The sequence below is a fragment of the Phaethon lepturus genome, unplaced genomic scaffold (genome assembly GCF_000687285.1).
Source record: "Phaethon lepturus isolate BGI_N335 unplaced genomic scaffold, ASM68728v1 scaffold42699, whole genome shotgun sequence".
NCBI classification, from domain to species: domain Eukaryota; kingdom Metazoa; phylum Chordata; class Aves; order Phaethontiformes; family Phaethontidae; genus Phaethon; species Phaethon lepturus.
The window spans coordinates 8,106-24,456 of record NW_010563525.1 but is presented as its reverse complement, the minus strand read 5'-3'; the positions used below and the strand labels follow the sequence as shown (position 1 = coordinate 24,456).

General features: G+C 39.9%; 1 protein-coding gene across 1 annotated transcript; it reads left to right on the top strand.

Annotated features, from left to right (window-relative positions):
• Positions 1-5,724: 5,724 nt before the first annotated feature.
• FAM171A1 (family with sequence similarity 171, member A1) lies at positions 5,725-11,611 on the top strand (the record flags this gene model as incomplete). The annotated part of the gene is made up of 4 exons (XM_010294591.1): positions 5,725-5,841; positions 8,322-8,436; positions 9,056-11,375; positions 11,449-11,611. Coding segments are annotated over 3 exons (1,934 nt in total), but the record flags the coding sequence as incomplete, so codon positions are not given.
• Between the last annotated feature and the right edge of the window lie 4,740 nt (positions 11,612-16,351).

The following is a 16,351-nucleotide window of genomic DNA, read 5'->3' as shown; positions in this document are numbered from 1 at the left end:
TATTTGTCAAACCTATTGGATGGAAATAATTCATGCTGTAAATAGCACGATTTTGGTGCCCTGCTTGAATAGGATTGGATGATCCTATCGCCAGTTAAAAGAAACAAACTAAAAAGTAAACAGTATTTGATCAGTGGAAGAGCTTCCTACCAAAGGCTCACATGTACAAGTAATCTATGGAAGAAAAAAACCACCACCATAGCTACCGTATATTTAAACACTCACAACATTTAGACTTTACGACTGTCCTTAGGGGAAGCTGCTGGCGACAGCACACTCCTCTGACAGTCATTTACTAGAATTGTTTTGATCACTGATAGGAAGAATACGCAATCAAAGTCAGCAGAAGTCACTGCAGCAGTAGTGATCTGGGTGGCTCTGAAATGGCCAACTTGGAAAGTTAAACCTGAAGTTTAATCCTTCCAGAGAGCCACGTTCTGTGCTGGGGTGCCAGCACACAAGAGGGGAGTTTGTCTCCTTTCTTCTTGACTTTAATAGGAGTCAGATGCGTCCCTCTAGAGCAGATGGCCTGGCGTGGCAGCCCTGCCTGAGCGAAGCGCGGTCCTGCCTCACGTAGGCCAGTAGGAAGTTTGCCATTTGCCTGAGCTGGAGCGGCGCGGGATTGTCAGCATGCACGCTCACACTCGTGGAAGCCAGAGAGGCGTACGATTCCCTGGATTTCACTACGGATTAGTTTAAAATAATACGGTCTAGCTTTACATTATGGAAGTAATGTCTTATTCAGAGGCATCGTGCATCTAAACTACAAAAGCAGATCCATTCGCGCTGCCAACGGATCTGCCAATGGATTCGTGCTGCAGCAAGCTATCACATTGACTAGTTAGTGTCTCTGAAGACAACAGGATGTCTCTTTTTCTGGGCAGACTGGCCACACGTGCAGTGACCTGATTGTGCAGGGAAATAGTCTAGAACAGCTCTTCTGTAATGGCTTTTCTGCAATAGCTGCCCATCTGGACACTCTCTTTGCTGATTTAGAAGTAAGATAAATGAAATGACAAAAAGGCATTTTTAGTGCAGAATATGCGTTGAAACAGAGATTTAATGTGCTAAACTTTTGCTGTTAAATATAGTCATTATAACCCCCTCTTGCCCCATTGGCAAGTCCTAAAAGCTGCCTGAGATAAATTAGCATGTTCATCAGAATCAAAGTTATTGCAAAGTATTAAGATGCTTCTTTCTAGCAGAATTTATTTCTCCTGCTCTGCTGAAATCTTCAACTTGTCTCTGATATTTGGGTATTTTTGCAGCCATCTGGAGATCAGCTTTCTTTATCTGATTGTTTTCTGATTTGTATTTCTTTTAAAGTACTCTCATTTTTATATTCTTCGTAGTGTTAATGACGGTAGTTCACTTACCTTGCTTTTAAGTTGCATATACGAAGGAGTGCTGGGTAGCTGTTTTATAAGCTTTTAAAGAAGAAGTTTGTTAAATGAGACCATTTATTCCAAAAAGTCAGTAACACTAAATATAATTTTGGTGAGGAAAGAGTTAAGAAACTTCTTGGTTCTCCCCCTGCCATTAGTTTGAGCCAGGAGACAGCTCCCCTGACTTGAATCCTGGATCAGCATGTTGGCTCCACTGAGCAGTAATAGAGGAAAAAGAGGAAGAGAAATGTAAAAATGATCTATAAGCAAGAATGTCTCTATATATAGAAGTTTTCCGTGAAGCACCAGACACTCTTTAAGAATTAATGGCAAATTGACCCAAATCATGCAGTGCTTCCAAACTACACTGAACTTGCTGTTTCTGCTCAAGAGATACATTGATATGTTTTCTTTGAAACTACACAATCAGTATTGAACAAAAATCAGTTTGATTGATATTGAACAAAAGATCAGTTCCATTACATGCAGTTATTTGTGCTGCTTTTTATTTATAACGCTGTATTGCTTGTTACTTAACAATTACTGCACATCATGTATAAAACTTAATAAGCAGTTCAGCTAGGTGATTGAGCTGATTTGGGTGGGGAGAGGAAGTAGATGTTATCGGATGTTTGGAGAATAACGAATTAAATTATCATAACACTTAGCCATGCAGGGAGGTAAGACTTCTCTTCCCTCCTAAACCCTTCTGATTAGTTCTGCAGTTGTGTAATCCTGCCTGCACAGAAAAAAATGAATGCTGCTTACCCTTACTCTGTTTGCAGGTTAGTGGATAGGAAAGGACAGAAAAATGGAAGAAGTTCTTCACTCACTGCCCCTCAGTCTCCTCCCTTGCTTACAAGAGCAACTATGTGAGGACACAGAGGGTAATTAGCTGCATTTTTAGAACAGGAAAACATCTTGTTTCCCACTGCAAGGAAAAATCTGGTATGGGATAGGGAATTCATTCTCAAGGCTGCACAGCAATGAACTCTTGCTTACTCAAGGCAGCTTGAAACGCTAGGAGTGTAGCCAGAAAGTACAAGTTGGATTCTACTCTGTAGAAGGTCCAACATTAGTCATTACAACAAGGCATTGCATGTAGGGAGCTACAAGAACACTGCTTGGTGCTTAATGATAGTTGAAAAGCGACTGGGATATTAGAACCTATAAAGGATGAAATATGAGAGAGACCTGGAAACGCCCCGACAGATTTGCAGATTACTGAAGGCACATCAGTTCCCTCCAGTAATACTATGTTGGCTTTCAGCTATTTGATCACACAAGAAACAAGACAAGACTTTGTGTTTCAAGTGTTTCCACTCAGACCTGTTTTGCCACAGCTGTTGTGAAGGATGGAGTTGTTTATTCTCTCCGTCCCACCATGCGGAAGGATGCTCTGCTTTATTAGTGGTAAGAGATGGTGGAAGTATAAGAGGCGAGTTTATCACTGAAGTGTTGTACTAGGGAAGTATTAAAAAAGGCAGCTGATGAGATTGTGGTGGTACCTGTGGTTCCTAGGAACCCACACTTGGCGTTGTCCTGATGAAGGAACTTGGGACATTTAAACTTGCCATTTACAAAGTAATTCTTTTCTAGCTGTCATCACATACTAACGTGTAGGATATGGTCAACAAAAGCTTCATCGCTCTTGTTTAAAGATGACCAATATCAGATATACCTATTACGCCTTTGAAACATTACATTTTTACCTGGTGTTATACAGACCAATACATTTCCTTGAGTGTATCCAGTGGTTAGCAACAATGGGTGACCTAAATGAGCAGAAGACAAGCATGAAACCTGACTGACCTTGTACAGTAGACTCTTGTTTGCTTCTATTGCAAATACAGGGATTCCTTTCGTTACTAAAATATGAGCAATCTGAGCTGCTGCTTGTTTGGCAGGATGGCAGCTGAGCTCTGCTCGCAGCGATAAGAGAGCAGCCTCTGTTAGCTTCTTGATCGCTGCATTATGCAAGCAGAGTGTTACTGAGCAAAAAGCTTTTAAAGAGGCATTAGGAGGATTGTGTTCATTAGAATGCAGTGCAATGTGAATAAGGCAAGCTGGACACAAGTTCCCTCTAGTGAGGGAATCAATAATAGCTTCAGCTCCAGGAGGTAGCTATAAAAATAGACTACGAAGGTAATTAACTTTGCTGAATTACATACGAATGTGTTCTGCTTGTGTGTGAATTTAAAGAGCTTTGAGATGGTAAGAGAAGTATGAGAAGCATGATGAATTCATTACCCAGGTCCTTCCGTTCTTTTTTTTGTCAGCACTTTTATATCTCTTTTAGTCTTAAAGTTTTGTTTCACATAGTTCCGTATTTGAATAGTTGGTGCATATTCTCATTGTCTGAACCTTGCAGAAAAAAAAAAGACAAAGTTTAAGGTTACAGAAGTTTTCTTACCAAATGGCGTTTTTGGCAGAATATAGAAGCAGCTTTTGAACCTATGGGCTGTTTTTCACCATGTGGTTCAGGGCTGTTACTATGATATGTTCCCCAGAAGTGCACAGGTAGAAGATCTGAAGGGATAGTGGCCATCTTAGTGGAGAAAATTAATCTGCTTTTCCTAATTTTTCCAGAAAGTCCACACATAACTGTGGACAATTCAATTCTATTCTTCCTGATAATGTCTCCCTAAAAGAGGTAAACTACTGGCTACGTCATCATACAACAGTTATGGATGCCAGATGTGCAAATCTGTGTACACAGAGTTTGGTCTCTGTGAGTTGGTACTGTGAATCAAAATTACCTGTCTTGTCTGACTGACTTTATGAAAAAACTTATACAGGAAAAATCAGTAGTAGAGAGGAAATAAATACTCAGAAAAGCCATTCTCATATGTACAGGGTTTGCACAGCTGGATAATCTAAGGAACACAGAGGAAATCATCAGGATCTCAGCGGTATTAAAAAAACAGAACAACAGCAGCATCTCTTCTGTGTGTTCTGCGCTTGCTGCAAAGTGTTCAGACGGCTGTCATCTGCAAATGCTCGTGCTTAGTCCCGAGTGCCATCTGATGAAAAGCACCATTTCGGGAATTACATTGCAGGCGGCTATTTAAAGGAAAGGGAATCACAAGATGCAGCCTGCCTTTACAGTGAGCACTTGAAGCTGAGTAAGGGGAATGCAGCGTTCTGTCCCTGCTTTGCACAGAAATACAGAGCTGCGCTACAGAAGTGCAGAGGGCTTTATCCCTTCGCTGTACGCCCATCAGCCGTACTGGTAGTGGCCACCAAAGCGTGTGAAGAACCTCCTTAGTGAGTTAATGCCCTCTGTAACGGCACCCACTGGAGATGCCAAGCCAGGACTGCAGCCTTGGGAAACACTGCTTGGCACCAGGGTGGGATCCCAGCGACTGCTGTCAGAGTCCAGGCCAGCAACAACGCGTTTCTTTCGAAGAGAGTAAATACGGGAGCAGTCTACAAGCCATACTGGACATTTAATATATCAGAAACTAAGGTGAATTTTTTCTCCTACAGCACCAGAATCAGGGGTCTTAATGAATTACAAAAAGGCACGCGGCTGATTCAGTTGTAAAGGTTTTTCATAGCCCAATTCTTGCAACACAATTTATCTTCTGAAAGTAGAACAGCTCTCAACTAGTGCAGATCATCAGTCTGGACTACTTAAGAGTTATGTGAACTTAATACATTGCTTTATACTGTCAATCTTACTTACTTTGAAATGACTATTTGGTAATTCTAAAAAATCTATTACATTTCCTTTGAGAAACATGTTTTAAAAACCTCATCGTCTGTTATCAAACAGTATTCCTGGTTGTATACATATTCTGAATGACTAATGTTAGTGTGATACTAATGTTAGAGTGATAGTGCAACTTAGTTCAACGTTTATGGGCAGTAACATTGTAAGTTTGTTTTCCGTATAGGAAAACCAACATTTTGAGGAAGTATTTTCTTCAGTCCTCCAGAAGTGGACAGCCAGAGCTGATAGAAGGGTGGTGTGCAGAACTCACGTGTGGTCTGGGAGATGTAATGTCTTTTGAAATACAGTTTTTAAGTGGGCTGTCTACATATAATCAGCTTCAGGAATATTCTTCTTCAAAAAAGAGGACTTTTTGAAGATTTATTAGGTTTATTTAATCTTAAATGTTTTTTGCATACAAAGCTTCTGAGAAGGCCATGAGGATGACTGCTTGCGGGAGCTCTCAAATGCCAGTGACAAAAAGGCACAATCTCCCACTTCACAGCAATGCACACAAGCCCTACAGCACATCGATAGGTTTTGTTACTGCTTGCTTTTCCACTTGTTTGCAGAGGAAGGTGTGAGTATATCTGTAACACCTTCCTTCAACCCTTACATTTACAGGGACATGGCTGAAGAGTAGTTTGGGCCTTGTACAACAAGAAGGAAATCAGTTGACTTGGACTTATATTGCACCTCAGCTGGGCTACTGGGTTGCAGCTATGTCACCTGCTATCCCAGGTAAGATGGAATTGATTTTTAGTGCTATTCACAGCATTGAGTAATTATTTATTCATATATAATGTTTATATTTTTCAGAATGACCTCATCTGAGATGCCACAGCTTGATCAATAATGGATTATTAGAAAACAGAAATCTGAAAGTAAAGGGCTAAAATCTTTTGGGGACTGTGGGGGGCAACCCTTGTGCTCAAAATCTCTGAGTCGTTTCAATGGGAAACTTTTAAAAGTGTTCCTGCTTTGATGCATTTGTGTCACCACTGCCTGGTAGAGCCATTGCTAGAAAATGAGGGGAGATATAACTAGAAAATGAGGGGAGATGTAACATCAATGTATTGGTGTTCCAGCAGGTAGAAAAATACATGCTCTGAAGTTTCTGTACAGAAACTCCCAAAGAAATGGATTCACTTAAGACCAACAGCATCCTGGATTAGACGTTTACTAATGGATTGAGTGTAACTTTTTTTTCTTTTACGCTGAAGATGCCCATTTTGCCCTGACTTGTGCTTTGCATCATCTTGGTGACTGATTAATTTACGCCGCAGATAACTTCACATGCAAGTTCCAGGAAGTTTATTAGCAGAGTGGCATTAGCAGATGAGCTGACTGGTTGCCATCTGCAAGCCTCTTGGCATAACTGTAGAAAATCACTTTGAACTGGGCATTATATGTACTTCTGTGCCTGTGGAGATTATAAATGTTGCAGCTTGCTTTTCCTTTTTTCTGTCTGTGGCTGCCTCTGATTTCTTAGTATTAGTTCTTCAGCCACCAATAATCAGAGATAGCTCTGTGTATAAAAGAGACAATCGATCAAACCAAAACCTCCTCCTTTTACAGATTTTCTGCATTAGGTTTTCTGGATGAAGACCAAATACAGTAGAAATGAAAACATTCTTGCGTTGGCTGTGCAAGCTAAATAAACTATATCTAACCAACTAAACAAACTCTTAACATGAGGACTGTTTTTAAAGTCTGCTTGTGTATGCCATGAAGTTGTTTCATGATATACAAGCTTTTTCTCTGAGTTTATATTAAACAAAACTGCTGTAATATTCAGCTGATTCATTGCTGAACGGAGTTTAGAGGCAGGTGCAGATGTGAATAAGCTATCATACTGAATTTAATGGAATTTTACAAAATAAGTGTACTTTAAGAAAAAGCAACTGCTCTGAGACAAACATTTCCCAGTACAGCTCTGTCCCAGACTGCAAGGAAGTTACTCTAGTCATGAAATTGTGACTGTAACTCTACATTTAGAAGGCCCGTAACTCTAACAGGAGAAGGCTTATTTGCCCTTGCAGTCTAACTTGTATGGCAGAATTTCTATTTGTATTTTACTTTTCCTTCTTTCTGAGGGCTAGATCTGGGCTCCTAAAGCTTTTTTTGCAACAGGGACAACTTTTTAATGAAAAATTCAAGTGATTTCTCTCTTCCTCTTTTTGCTTAATGTCCTGAAGCAACAGTATCGATCAGTTATGTAAAGGTAGTGGTGGGACAGAATGTATAAATATTTAGATTTCCTAAATGCAATATACTTGATGTTATTTTTAATGGGGTTAATGTCTTTTTGCTTATTTTATCTCCTCATTGAATCTATTTGATTTCTTATCTCAAAAAATGGACAGAAATGAGCTTTATATCCCTAGCAGTGGCTCTACAGACCACTCAAGATCCACAGATGAGGTTTTACAAACCTCATGATCAAGAACCTTAATGTTGGCCAAGTTTGCTGTCCTTCACAGTACCTGCGTGTTACTCTGGTGGCTGGTGCTGTACCTCCTTGCCTGCAGATGAAAATTTGGGCCTTTATTTCAAAGTCATGATAAGGATTTTACAAACCAACAGGGTTACACATGCATACTTGTGAAAGATGCTGTCCACATGTGTGCATTCCTTTGTATGTTAGAACATTTACTAAGCGTTATTGAAACCTGGAGTTACAACACTGTTTCACTAGTGGCTTGTTTTTTAAAGCTACTGAAGATCTGCTTGGCTTGGCTTGATCTAGACTTCTGAGCACCAACACATCCTCCAGTGAATCCGGTACTGCACTGTATGTACTGTTTAGTGCAAAGCACCACAAATGTTGTTAAAGAGAAGTTGTTGGCGGCAGTGCTGCTACATGCATTACAGTGCTGGAAGATGCTGTGATGGCTTTTCTCCAGTGATGACAGCTTTGGCGCACTGTGTCAGCATCAGCAGCTGGGAGGCAGCATTCACTGATGCATGCTCCCGTTGAAACTAACTGCTTTTCCACAGAATGATCTATTTGGACTTGCAGTCATGAAAACCAGCACATGCTTTCTTCACAACTTGCTCCCTTCTCCAAAGATGGTCTGCTCAGTAGGCAGCAGGGCTATGAGCGGCAGTGTTGCTCACTTAGCACCCTGATAACAAGGGAAGACATCCCTCTCTAAGTGTTGCACCTCTTCCTGCTTGCAGGTTGTTACAGGTCTAAATTCTGTTTTCTGGCCTTCCAGGTCCCGTTGTAACACACGACATTACCAGCTATCACACAATGTTTCTTTTGGCAATTTTAGGAGGGATGGCTCTTATACTTCTCGTCTTGCTGTGTCTGCTTTTGTATTATTGCAGGTAAGTTTCACCATCCTGGTTACGTAGTTCATGTTGAAAATACAAGGTTTTTTGTGCTCATGAAATTAAAAGCTTTTATAACAAAACGTTTTTACTTTGGGGGGGGAAAAAGCAAGCAAGCACCTGAAGAAGAAAGAAACAGTGAGATCAAATTTCGTATGTTCCTGGTTACATGCAGCATATACAGTCCCTGCTATTGGTGGGATGGTAGTTGAATGAAATACACACCCCTCTACCTGTGTTTTCCTTGTAACATGTTCTAAAACCTCCATTGTACCTGTTACGCATTTGCAAGTGATCTTGCTGTTAGTCTTACATTAAAATGAATGTTAAACTTTATCAGCAAGTGTGTATTAATGAGTGATTTTGTATTTGCCTCCTCCAGACGTTTGCTCCAATTTGTAATTGGTGCTTGAGATATTTCCCAATTGACATTAGTTATTCTTTAATTTTATCTTCGCTGCTGGGATGAGCTTTTAATTGTTAGGTTATGTAATAAAAGCTCAATTCCCCTAATACTAATCACTGCTTAAAAATCTCCCGTTAAGACACTTGCTGCTCTTGTTTCTGTGTACAACAGTCATAAATGTGTAACTTCTTTTGTTACTGGCTTTTATAGAAGAAAATGTTTAAGACCACGTCAGCATCATAAGAAACTGCAACTTTCGACAGCACTGGACACTTCTAAGAAGGATCAAGCAACCTCAATGTCCCATATAAATTTAATATTTTCACGTCGCGAGTCAGAATTTCCCGGCGGGTTGTCCGTTGCTAGCAATGGACACACTGAAAACTCAGGTGCAAAGGAATTAATCAGTAATGTCCACATGGAGATGGTATCACCTAGTGGAGAAGCAGATATGCATACACCTATGCTCAAACACTCATTCAGTACTTCCCAGGAGTTTAGCTCCCGAGAGGAATTGCTCTCTGACAAGGAGAAAGACAAGTGCAGAATTTCCTTGGATGACCTGACTCCCAGCGGGTCTCTAAGAAAAGACTACCACAAATCAGCAGATAGTTTTCCTTTAAAGACAAGAAAATCTACAGAAACAGCTGAAGGCTATGAGTCCCCTGTCAAAGATGAGTATAGGAGAAGTTACAATGCTATGCTGTCTCAGCCTTTATTTGAAAAGCAAGAGAGAGAAATTCAAGTATCTATGAACCATATTGCTACTGGAAGTAAATACAATATTCAGGAACAAATATACCCCACACCTTCAGCCCCTGAAAAAGAGCTGCTGGACTGCAGACCTACTGATTGTATGATGTCTCGTTCAGTTGATCACCTTGAAAGACCTACATCTTTCCCTCGACCAGGTCAGTTAATCTGCTGCAATTCTGTTGACCAAGTCAATGACAGTGTTTACAGAAAAGTTTTGCCTGCATTGGTCATCCCAGGTCATTACATGAAATTGCCAGGAGAACACCCTTTTGTTAGCCAGCCACTGGTTGTACCAGCTGACCAGCAGATTGATATAGAAAGACTTCAGGCTGAGCTTCCTAACCCTCATGCACGGCTTTTTCCACACCCCCCACAACAGCTGCAACCCCAACAGTTAGCATCCCAAGCAATATCTCAGCAACATTTGCAAGATGCGGGTGCAGCTGAGTGGAGTCAACAAAATGCTTCCATGTCTGAATCGATTTCCATTCCTGCCTCACTTAATGATGCATCGCTGGCTCAAATGAATAGCGAAGTGCAACTTCTTACAGAAAAGGCTTTGATGGAATTAGGAGGTGGAAAGCCATTGCCCCATCCTCGAGCATGGTTTGTTTCTCTAGATGGACGTTCAAATGCTCATGTTAGACATTCATACATTGATCTCCAAAGAGCTGGTAGGAATGGGAGTAACGATGCCAGTTTGGACTCTGGTGTTGACATGAATGAACCAAAATCTGCCCGAAAGGGAAGAGGAGATCATCTATCTGCGCCACAGGGTCACCCACCGGTGCAGGAGCACCAGCAGAGAGAGCGGAAGGTTTCAGATAGCACAGCTTACACACAACTTGTGTACTTGGATGATATGGACCAAAGTGGCAGCGAGTGTGGAACAGCAGTTTGTAGCCCTGAGGACAATGCTCTACGATGCCTACTAGAAGGCACTAGTAAGAGAAGCGGTGTGCAGCTGCCCAGCCTGCAGGAGGAAACAAGAACTGTGGACACCAAACCAGAGCCATTAACTAGTCCCGAACACGGAACATCAGTTCAAGATGATGAGGAGGATGAGGAGGATGAGGAAGATGACCAAGGTGAAGACAAGAAGAGTCCTTGGCAGAAACGAGAGGAAAGACCACTAATGACTTTCAATCTAAAGTGAGCTATTGTGAAAATCCACCATTCAGTGGAGTATAAAATTGCCAAATATTCTTTCTGTGGAAGTGCTTGATTTTTTTTTTAATTTTTTTTTTTTTTTGTTGTGGAGAGAAAAGAGAAAAACAAACTGTGGTGAGCAACATTTGAAAGAACTTAAATGCATTACTGTGTAAATGTTAGAAAATAATTAAAATCATTCCTCTGATTTAACGGCTGCCTCCAGTGAGATAGCTGAACAAAGAGTGTGATTGTTATTCCATATACTTGATATTGGTCATCCAGGATGTTGAAAATACTGAAAAATTGTTTTGGTTGGTTTATGACCTCAATCTCCTTATGAATGGGAGCTGGTAAAGCTTTTGTTTTGTAGGCCAATTTTATGTTGATAATGCTACTGAGAGTATCTTAAAAACAAGAGTTTGACACATGGCGTCCAAAATTGTGCATTATCTCAATGAAAGGCTATGCATTGCTGCTTTTAGTAATATTTTGCTTATACTATGCTTTTCTTAATTTTACAAGTTGGTTGTAAACATTTTATGTCCTTTATTATAAACTACTCAGCAATTTATTTTAATGTAAAACTGCAGGAAACTTGAGTAGCATCCCTTAGCATTGAAGCCTTTTTATGAAACCAAACTGAACTTTATGTCGACTAAGATTCCTCCAATTCTGGTCCCATTTACTCAAAGTGCCTTTTTTACAGTAACAATGAACAGTCCCTTCTTTTGCTAACTCCTTTTAATTGACCCCATTTGGGATTTTATAAACTTCTGAACTTCTACCTTTTCTTTTAAGCTGCATGCCAAGAGTCCCATTTTGTGCTGAGCATTTCTCATTTCAATACAGTGTATTCTGTAGCGATCATGTATATTGTGGATTCTGTTTAGCCAGGATAGACTTAGAAGACATTTTAAAGGGCCCAGGGTAGCCAAGAAGATAGTTTCATTGACTGTATATATTGTTAGTTTCCTCTGGAATCATATGAGCTAGCCATGCTCATATAAAATGGACTATAGACCGAGCAAGTGGACTGAATGTGTCTAGAAAAATTTGGGAGGGGGGAAAAAAATGTACTATCCAAAAGTGCCAGAATGACTCTTCTGTGCTTTCTCCATACAGAGCTGCTTGGTTATCCAAAAATTATAATTGAAAATAAACTGCAAAAAATATCTTCGTGGAGTTTTTCCTCTGTTGGTGGTCATCACATTATTTTATGTTATTTAATAAGAAAAGTACTTTGGTTTCACTTTTGCTGTGTGTATTTATGCTTGTGTGACTTGCACACTTTCTTAGGCAGTTCTCATGAACTTCAGTCAATACTGAAATTTAGACCCCTTTTCAGAAAAGCATCCTCCCTATCTTGATAAGTATGTAACTATTTGCTTAAGTATCGCTGAAGACTTTGGAAATGAAATCCTGGTATCTCTATGGAGTCACACTTCCTGTGGGACCAGTTTTCTTTCTGAGATTTCTGTGGGTACTCACACTTACTGCACATTTCTCACTTCTTCATGAATTGGGTTCAAAGATGATAAAGTATGTGACTTCCACTCTTGTGGAGTCCTTCGTATACATTCAGTTTATCATGTTTCATTCAATTATTTTTATAAGCATTAAAAGCAGTCATACTCAATAAAAACTATTATGTAATCTCTCAAATTATTGGAGAAAGTGTTACATAGTTCCTATTTAATTTTTAATAATAAGCCCTGACTTGGATTCATTGCTCTTTTTTTCAGTAGATTTCAAGGTTTTCTTAGGAGGCCAGTGTTGTAATTTCTGTCTTACTTAATGTCTTACCTGGGAGTTGGGGCTTGCCAGGAACTGACTCCCGATTTCCTAGTGCCCAGGCCAGTGCTCCTCTCCATCCACAAGGCCACATAGCCTCTGTTTTGCTTTGATTCATGTTTAGAAGCCGTGTATGTCATAAAAGAAATCTAAAATAGTATTTGTGGAGTGCACTGAATATTGAGATGACCATATTAGCAGTAAGTTATGTTTTACTCGTCACATGCGTTCCAGGTCCTTTCCTGTTCTGTTTAGGAATTTTGTTACTGACCACATGTGAACTGGCGTTGGGGTCTGGGTTACTTATTATCAGTCTGTGCAAGGTCACTGAACAGAAAAATACTACTTTAAAGGAATAGTATTTATCAGATGTCAGTAAGTGCTGGTAATACAGTGTCACTTATTAATCAGAATGCTGCATCAAGTAAACATTCTGGTTAAAATTCCCGCATACTAGAATTATTGTGCTATTTAATTTTCAACTTTCTGTTGTCTTAAATCTGTCATTTTTAATTACATTCTTTTTCAGATTCCTTTGCAAAGTTTCCATCGTTATTATCTTGTAAAGTGAGATTGTTGCTATTAAATTGCAGTGGTTTGTTTCTTTAATTGTGTTGGTTTTATGTACAAAACACATAGTTTGATGGTTTGATAATTTGTGGTCCTAATACAGCAAATATATTTGAACAAACACAATGTAGGTATTTTGCAAATCTTTTTTGAAATAACATTTTTTACATTGCTGTGATATCACCAGCCATATAATAGTTGGATTTTGCAGAATATATAATTTATGAAATGTAATTCTCAGTATATCCAACATATCTGAGCCACCTGTTGAATGAAATTGGAAGAGAGTAACACAGATCAGATAATGGGTTGAGATTAGAGTGTGTCCATTGTACACACTTTGCCTAATCTCACAGTCCAGTGAAAAGTTTTGTGTTTTAATTTTCAAAAACATACTGAGGAAGATACTTCGGTAACATATGAAGAAATTTTGTTGCTTGTATTTTGCAGTTGCACAGTGAAGCAAGTACCAATAAAACTTATAAAATATAGAGAACAAAGTTTAACTTGAATAGGTCTTGGCATCAGCAGCTCCAGGTGGTCTTAGTCCGTGTAGAAGATAACCTAGAAAAGCAGTTGTTTTCTTATTTTTTGATGGCAAGTGTTAACGGCGAAAAACAAAAAGATTGTAATGACAAAGCTAACAAAAGTAATTAAAATATGTTGGACTTAAAAAAATACTAGGAATGGGTGCATGCTAAACCCTCTACAAATACAGGGAAAAAATGGTTCCTGCCTCAGAGCATTTGCAATCTCACACATTACACAAATATACAAAATTGTGGTACTGAGCTTACATGAAGAGCTTACAAAGAAACCCCACCGTTCGGAAATTGCACATGATGCTTTTCTCTCTTACAGGAAGGATTGAGTAGCTTTAGTAGAGTGAATTAAGCACTCTTGAAATACCTTGGCAGTATTTTCATTTTCTGCCCTTCATTCTATCCATGAATTCTCTGGAGGACCAATTTTATTTCACTATCCTAAACCAACATGGTTGAAGTTGGTAAGAAATTACATGTCCCATGTAGGGTTTAGCCTATAGAATAGTACAGATGTAAATGGGCAAGTGTTGGATAAGGTTTTTACTCTTTCTCTAGGAAGGTCCCTAGTAAACCAAATAAGGCATTATTTTTTTTCTTAAGCAACGAGAAGTCATCTGAGGATTAAAACCTGTTATTTCACAGAGCCTCTTAAACTATCGGTAGGCTGTAACCTGGGGCACGGGGCATTATTGCATCCATCCAGTACATCCTTGACGTTGGTCAAATGAGAAGAAGCATGTGAGTTGGCTTTTCGCAAATGTACGGGCCACAGGTAAGCTTTTTTTGAATCAGTGCTGGCATTTGGGTCTCTTTGAAATGCTTAAAGTTGGAATATCTGCCACCTGGTGGTGAACTGTTTCTCCACGCATACTCTATGAAACACAGTTTATAATTTCGATATAAGCACAGTTTATAACATCTCCATTCAAATCAAAATGCGTCATCACTGCTGGCAATGTAGTGTGTTCAAGTGTAAATGTGCCTGTTTTCTCTCACCTCATGAATAGCACCTTGGTTTTAGATTAAAATAAAATTAAAACAATTTTAAGTACTAATTGTTTCAAAAGTTGAGAAAAATAAAAGCAACTCGGTTACTCTTTTCCTGTTCCTCTGCTTACAGACAAATGTAAGCTGGCAGGTTCAGTGTTAACCTTAATTCTATTATATATGATATATATAATCACAGAATCACAGAATCACTAATGTTGGAAAGGACCTTCAAGATCATCAAGTCCAACCATTAATCCAGCACCACCATGTCCCCTAAACCATGTCCTGAAGTGCCACATCCACATGTTTCTTGAACACCTCCAGAGATGGCGACTCCACCACCTCCCTGGGCAGCCTGTTCCAATGCCTGACCACCCTCTCAGTGAAGAAATTTTTCCTAATATCCAATCTAAACCTCCTCTGGTGCAACTTGAGGCTATTTCCTCTCGTTCTAGCACTGGTTACTTGGGAGAAGAGGCCAACACCCTCGTCGCCACAATCCCCTTTCAGGTAGTTGTAGAGAGCGATAAGGTCTCCCCTCAGCCTCCTCTTCTCCGGACTGAACAACCCCAGTTCCCTCAGCCGCTCCTCATAAGACTTGTGCTCCAGACCCCTCACCAGCTTCGTTGCCCTTCTCTGGACACGCTCCAGCACCTCAACATCCTTCCTGTAGTGAGGGGCCCAAAACTGAACACAGGATTCAAGGTGCGGCCTCACCAGTGCTGAGTACAGGGGCACAATCACAATATGATGATATACCCTATATCATGAGAGAGATATATACATACACACGTGATATTTTCACGGTATCATATTTTCATTATATATGTCTGATATTGCCATTTCCAGGCTGGAAACCATTTGGAATTGGAGTTTCAGGCAGATGACTTGGCAGCAGCCAAGTGCCATTTTCAGCCCAGAGGAGCATTTTTTAACGTTACTCATGTAATTGTGAGTGATAAACTGACACCAGGTATTGTTTTCTGTTTGACAGTAATAACAGAAAGGGTATCTAGGGTTTTTTAGCAGTAATCCTCTGGTATCCACAGGTTATATATATATTATTAGCTTGCAAAGTGTGGTGCCTAGTCTATTATCACTCACCTGAAGTACTTTTTTTTTTATTGATGTGCTTTTCTTCTAGGAATAAATAGTGCCATTTAGTGTGTTTGATCATTAAATATCTCTTCTGCCTTAGAAACTTAGAGCTGCAGGGAAGAATGTGATGACAACAGGGAGATACAAATTAAATACTTGTTTACAGTTAATTTTTGTAATTCTGGAGAGGAGGACTTTGTGTTCACATGACTGGTGATACAGACTCCTGAATAAACCCGACTGAGGAATGGTCCTGCCAGTTTTACATTATAAAGGTAGGAAATGGTGCTTGAAATACTGCTGTGGGCTGAGAAATCCCACTTCCAAACGAATGGCTGTTCCTGCTGCAAGAGATGTCAGGCCTCAACGCCGGAAGAAATTATTTCAAAGGGCTCCTGTTAGAAGCATTGGTTTTTAAAGGGTTTTGGTGATTTACTGGTTGTTGTCTTCTCCCCAACCCTCATCAGATTTTCACAAGCACACTCCCAGCAGTGTTGGCCCCTGAGCTTCTCTCTATGGGTAGAAACCCATTATTGTCCTACTCGTACACTGGAGCTTACAGCTCTGGCTGTGGCATATACACGACAAGCCACTCCAGGTAGAT